The 6000-nt window shown below is 53.9% G+C and overlaps 1 protein-coding gene across 1 annotated transcript; it reads left to right on the top strand.

The window, feature by feature from the left end:
• Window positions 1-503: 503 nt before the first annotated feature.
• Window positions 504-2589, top strand: Adm2 (adrenomedullin 2). Its single transcript, XM_028869319.2, has 3 exons — window positions 504-876; window positions 1011-1134; window positions 1864-2589. The coding sequence occupies exons 2-3, from the start codon at window positions 1022-1024 to the stop codon at window positions 2186-2188; spliced, it is 438 nt and encodes a 145-aa protein (XP_028725152.1). The 5' UTR covers window positions 504-876; window positions 1011-1021; the 3' UTR covers window positions 2189-2589.
• The last annotated feature ends 3411 nt before the right edge of the window (window positions 2590-6000 follow it).

The raw sequence follows: 6000 nt of genomic DNA, 5'->3' as shown, positions 1-6000 counted from the left end.
CAACCACAATAGGAAAAAAGGCTGATTGAAAAAAGAGCAACTCATGCCAGGCGGTATGCTGGGCAGTGGAGGCTCATCATGCATGCCCAACCATAAGAAAGAGCGCCTTTATGCTTACACATACTTACACATATTACTCGTTTGTGCATGTGTGTGTAACACATACAGAGAACATTGTGTGCAGATTAGAGGAACGAGTCTCTCACCCAGAATCCTGCTGTGGTGGGGGAGGGGCTCACTTTGTACTTATATTACAGTATTTGATAATGAGAAGACACCTGTCTTGGGAAACAAGTTGGCAGTCTTCGGGAATCTGCCATTATCTCCTGGGGATGGATGTTGGGTAACCAAGTCATGCTCCTGCCTTTCCTGAAGAGGTGACAGGTCGATGCCCTTGGGGTCAGAACGCACCTCTGCTTCAGCACTCACCTTTCAGCCCGGTGGGTCACTGGGCCCCACTCATCTCTGAGACTTTGTCGCACACTGAAGTTAGGAGTTAAGTAACCGGAGTCAGGATAGGAGGTCCTCGACAGCTCTTGAGCATTTCCCAGCGGGGGTGGACCCCTCGAAGTGAGCCCCCTGTGGCTCTACTGGTTCCTGCTGGGCAGGAGTAGCTGCCAGGAGAGCTTGGCGAGTGCAGCCCACCTCGGTGGAGGACGCCCCGCCCCATCAGCGGCGGGCCCCGCCTTCAGCTTCAAAGCCTACTTAGCGCTGGAAGAGCCTCCCAAACTGGTCTTCCGCTGGACCCCAGAAGGCGAACTAGCCCAGGAGACCACGACCTGACCTGAGTTCCACTCAGTGCTCCCGGATCTCCCAACAGACCCCTGCCCCGCCTGCTGTCTCTAAAATCCGAGACCTGTGCCACAACCGACTCAGGTACTAGTCTTCCCACGCCCCGAGCCCCCCCGGGGCTGAGAACTCCCCAACTGGTGGGTGAAGAGGGTTGGTTCCGGGCTAAAGTTGCCCTCCTCCACCCCATTTGCCGGCTTCACCGCATTCTTCCTCCACAGCTCAGCCCGCCATGGCCCAGTTCCTGATGGTCACGGTAACCCTCGGTTGCATCAGCCTCCTCTACCTGCTCCCGGGCACGCAGTCTGGCGGCCCGAGCAGGGGATTGAAGCTTTCCAGACCCAGGTGAGTGAGTACCAGGTGTGGGCCAGCCTCCTCGTGGGGACATAAGTTTTCTAGAGTTCATCTCCCAGATCAAGGGCCACCTTCCCGGCTTCAGTGTTGCCCGAGAAAGGCAAGAAAGGGGACTTTTTCTTCCTTTGCTTCTCTCTACTTGGGGTAGTTTTAGTCCCACCCTACACACACACACACACACACACACACACACACACACGAGAGAGAGAGAGAGAGAGAGAGAGAGAGAGAGAGAGAGAGAGAGAGAGAGAGAGAGAAAGAGAGAGAGAGAGAGAGAGAGAGAGAGAGAGAGAGAGAGAGGTGGGGGTGGGTGGGATAGCCTCTTAGACTAAAGGGCTGTTGCAGTAAAGGAGGACCAGAGGCATTCTCGGGGAAGAACCCAGGGAGGTCTTTCTGAATTCTAAGAGCAGTGGCCCTCAGAGCCTACTGCTTTGGAGACCTTTGCCCTGAGCGACTGCTAATGGTACATGTGACTTGGGCTATTGAGATGGCCAAGCTGCCAGTAAGCTCAGAAGGGTAATGGGCTTCCTCTCCAAAGTCTTCAGGTCGGAGACGGGGTTCAGGCTTTGGGCTTCCCCTGGTCCTAGGCCAGGCTTTTAGGGAAGCTGTGGGCTTCCCCTGCCAGGGCCTTCAGACTGTGTAGAGAAGTAGGGTGGGATTAGGGGCCTTTGGGAGGCTCTGCCCGGCCACTGGGCTCACAGCTTCCTCCCGCTTCCACAGAGAATCCCCAGCAAAGATTCCTTCCAGTGGCCTGCAGCCTGGACACTCTTCACTCCGGAAGCCTCATCATGCCCCCCAGCCACAGGGAAGGGGCAACCCGACCCTTGCTATGCTTCATCTGCTTCAGGGTGCTGGCTCACGACACCCAGGTCCCCTGCGACACTTGGAACCTCGAAGACCCCACGTCCAGCTTCTGCGGGTGGGCTGTGTCCTGGGCACATGCCAAGTGCAGAATCTCAGCCACCGCTTGTGGCAGCTGGTCCGGCCAGCTGGCCGGCGAGACTCAGCTCCTGTGGATCCCAGCAGCCCCCACAGTTATGGCTGAGGTGGGTCCTGAATGGTCCACCTGGAGTGCTGTACTCTAATCCCAGAGCTGCAGCCCGAGCTCCACAGCCTGGCCCGGGTCTCTGGAGCTCCTGCTGGCAGCGATTCCTCATGGCTTTGGATACTGTAAACCTAAACCTATGAGGATACGTGGATCTAGACGCTGCACCATCGGGGGCCTGTGCCTCCCAGAACTGTGCACACTCGGGAAACAGATGCTTGGCCGGAGTGGTGACAGTATCTCAAGCCACAGGAAACTTGAAAGGAGGAGTGTGTCTAAAGAGATAGAGCAAAAGCTAGAGTCTTAAACATAGCCCCTCCCACAACCAAGCAGGAGAAAGGCTAGAGCGGCCCCTTTGACCCCCCACCCCCTTGGGAATTAAAGCCTAGCTGTGAGCTAAAGCTGTGGCCACTCTCTTCTGTGACTGACCTGGAATGGTGACTTTTCCTTGTTCGTATCCTGAGGCAGGAGGGGCAGAAGGAGGAGCTAGGACCAGCGTCAGGAAAGCAGAGACCTTCCAAGGGGCTGTTGCCAACCTGGAGCCCAGGCCACGGTGGTGATTGGAGACTCCTGGGACATTCTGGGATAAAATACAGCAGAGACAACCCTTCTTATCCTCGGGCCAGGGCAGGGGGATAAGACAAAAGCATCCCATCTCAAAAGGGCTTGGTATGATCTACCCCTGAGCAAGAGGTGGTGGCACACACCTGCAGTCTCAGCACTGAGAAGACTGAGGCAGGAGGATGACAAATTCATGACCAGCTTAGGCTATATAGCAAGTCCCTGTTTCAAAAACCCAATCATCAATAACAAAACTACCCCAAATTAGAAAAACAAAACAAACAAGACCCAAACCTATCTCAGGAAAGCTGGAGGCATTTAAACAAAGTTGTCTCCACATCCTACCCACCCCTGATCCCGTGGGGACACCCAGCAGGATCAGGAGTAGGGACAGTGGAGTCTGACAGGCTTATTCCTTTGTTCCCAGCCAAGAGTCCAAGAAGGGGAGATGGACCGCAAATGGCAATCAAGAGGAGAACCAAACCGACCCAGAATCACAAGTTCAAGACTAGCCTTGGCTACAAAGACTCTGTTAAAAAAAAAAAAAGTGGGGGCGGGCATCAATCATAACCTGGAACTAGGTACTTGGTACAGGGTTTTTGCTCACGTTATTTCGCCCAAACCTTGCAATTGTCCGGTCAGGACACAGGGTTCCAAAAGAGTTGTTCCTTGGCAACTACTCACAGCACTTGCCTGTGCTTCCCAGCACCCCCCTCGATGCCTCACTGGTAGGAGCACTTCATGACTCCAGAACTATAGGTAGCCACGCAGAGCTCAGCAACATGCTCCAGTGACTACAGTTTTCCCGCTCAGAGCCAGGCCTACCTTTTAAGTGACCAGAGATGATCCCCCAGTTAGGAGCATCCTAAAAATACCCCTCTGGACCTGCCCACCCCCCATCCCTGTCCTCACTCAGGGTTTGTATAATTCAGGTAACTCATCTTCCTTCCAAGATAAGCCCCGTGGGCACAGGTTAGCTCGGTCCCTGCTCTGCTAGAATAGAGACCTCCGTGCATAGAGAGGCCGAAACTGTCATAGGAGGTGGTGTGCTGAGGAGCCTCGCAAGACAGGCAAGGCAGGCTGCCTGGAAGAAACCAGCAAAGTCCAGGATAGGTCTGGGTACAGTAGGGGCTGTAGGATTTAGAAGCGTCAAGTCTCTGTGCTCACGGAAGGTATGGGCTGCTATGGTTAACCAACAGCAATGGGCAGGCATGTGAATGGGGACTAGAGAGGCCCCTGACACCAACCCCTGAATGGTGTGTCCTGTGGCCACTGAAAGGTAATGTGAGCAAAAACCCTAGAACTCTCACCCTCACGGCACCTAGGTGTCAGCTGCCCTGTTCCCTGCTCCAGGCTTGTCATGGCCCAGGCAAATTGTTTTTGTCTGCTGGATCCTCTTTATAAGAGTATCCAAGACCGGTGGTGACGCACGCCTTTGATCCCAGCACTCGGGAGGCAGAGGCAGGCGGATCTCTGTGAGTTCAAGACCAGCCTGGTCTACAAAGCTAGGTGGGCGGTGAAGACAAACCATGGGGTCTGGAGTAAAGGTGAGGAGTCAAAACAAGCTGAGGCCCGACCGAAACTGGGTCTTCTAGACCCAAATTTGCCAAGACCCTCCTTGGTACCCTGGGTCCTAGGCAAGGTCCAATCTTGAACTTCTCCTGAGTCTTCAGCATAAGACGCCTCCTCTTCCGGGAGCACCTCCTGTCACCCCCATACCTCTCTTCACTGGTACTTTGCATCTTTCCAGCATGGACACCCAGACCTCTTGCAGGTTGACCTCTAGAATCCCAGGCGTGGCCAAGGCTCCTGAGCCTCAGAACTTTGCCGTGAAGGGGGAGGACCACTGGCATCTTGTGCAGCGTCAGGAGGTTGCCAGTCATGACCCTTGTATCTGGTGTGGTGCCAACCTCACACTGTGCTTGGCTACACTTGATTACCTCCTGGTGCCCCCATGCAGAGGTTCAGTGGCAGGACAGCCCTCCCCCAACGCACCCCCAAGGCCACTTTCTGGCTGTTTTCACACTTAAAAGTCTTACTCTCCTCAAGAACCAATCCAGGCACCAGGACCTGCCCTTGATCTCTTTGAAGGTCACGGCTCTAGCTTTCTCCAAGGAACCCTTGCCTGGCCAATGTTCACTGAGCATGGAGCACACAGGACACGCCGGAGAGTTCAGCCTCCCAGGGCCTACTTTCACTGGAGAGAGAGAGAAACACACAAAAGGCAGTTAAGAAAAGGTTCCTTGCAGTTTACCTTGTAAGTAGTGCCGGGGTTGCTGGTGGCCCAGCACAGCTGCATAGGGCACCCATTGAATGTAGAATCAACTCAATTGGCTTCTAACCTAAGACTCTCACCTTCACGGCACCTAGATGTCAGCTGCCCTGTTCCCTGCTCCAGGCTTGTCATGGCCCAGGCAAATTGTTTTTGTCTGCTGGATCCTCTTTATAAGAATATCCAAGACCGGTAGTGACGCACGCCTTTGATCCCAGCACTCAGGAGGCAGAGGCAGGCGGATCTCTGTGAGTTCGAGACCAGCCTGGTCTACAGAGCGAATTCCAGGACAGGCTCCAAAGCTACACAGAGAAACCCTGTCTTGAAAAAACAAACAGATAAACAAACAAACAAACAAACAAAAAGAGTGTCCAAGTGTTTTAAATCCTGGTCCGTGTGAGCCCCTTGCCCAGAAGTCCACCACCCTTCTTTGCCAGACCTCAGACAGCCCACCACTGCAAAACAAAATCCCCAAATCAGCCCGTGGAGAGGCCTCTCTTCCACCCTGATAGCTAGCCACCTACCTGCCTCCAGCAAGAATCCAGTGACGCGGTCTCCGCAAAAGCCCTCCTATTCCTGATGTCTCAGCGACTTCCGACTTGGACCACTGATGGTAAATTTCCGCTGGTCTCCATTACATTTGATCTCACTCCCCTTTTGTGGCAGCCTTAAATAAAGTCTTATCATTTTAACAGGTCTGATCTCTTCCTCCCTTGCCCCCCATTTTTTGCAGTAGTGGGATTGAACCTTGGTTCTAGGCTTTGATACATGCTCAGCAAGCACCTAATCACTTAGCTGCATCCCCAGCCTACACTGATTTCTTCTCACTTATAATTCATAGATGCTCTTCAACAGGTTTTTCTTCCAGGGATAAGATATGGGGAATCGCCGGGCAGTGGTGGTGCACACCTTTATTCCCAGCACTCGGGAGGCAGAGGCAGGCAGATCTCTGTGAGTTCGAGGCCAGCCTGCTCTACAG

Source organism: Peromyscus leucopus, chromosome 20 (assembly GCF_004664715.2).
Source record: "Peromyscus leucopus breed LL Stock chromosome 20, UCI_PerLeu_2.1, whole genome shotgun sequence".
Taxonomy (NCBI): domain Eukaryota; kingdom Metazoa; phylum Chordata; class Mammalia; order Rodentia; family Cricetidae; genus Peromyscus; species Peromyscus leucopus.
This window is presented reverse-complemented; position numbering and strand designations above follow the sequence as displayed.

Excerpts from the sequence above, each read along its gene's own strand:
- Adm2 (XM_028869319.2), top strand. The coding sequence starts at position 1,022 with ATGGCCCAGTTCCTGATGGTCACGGTAACCCTCGGTTGCATCAGCCTC. Across the intron at positions 1,135-1,863 it reads TTGAAGCTTTCCAGACCCAG|AGAATCCCCAGCAAAGATTC; the intron begins GTGAGTGAGTAC and ends CCGCTTCCACAG.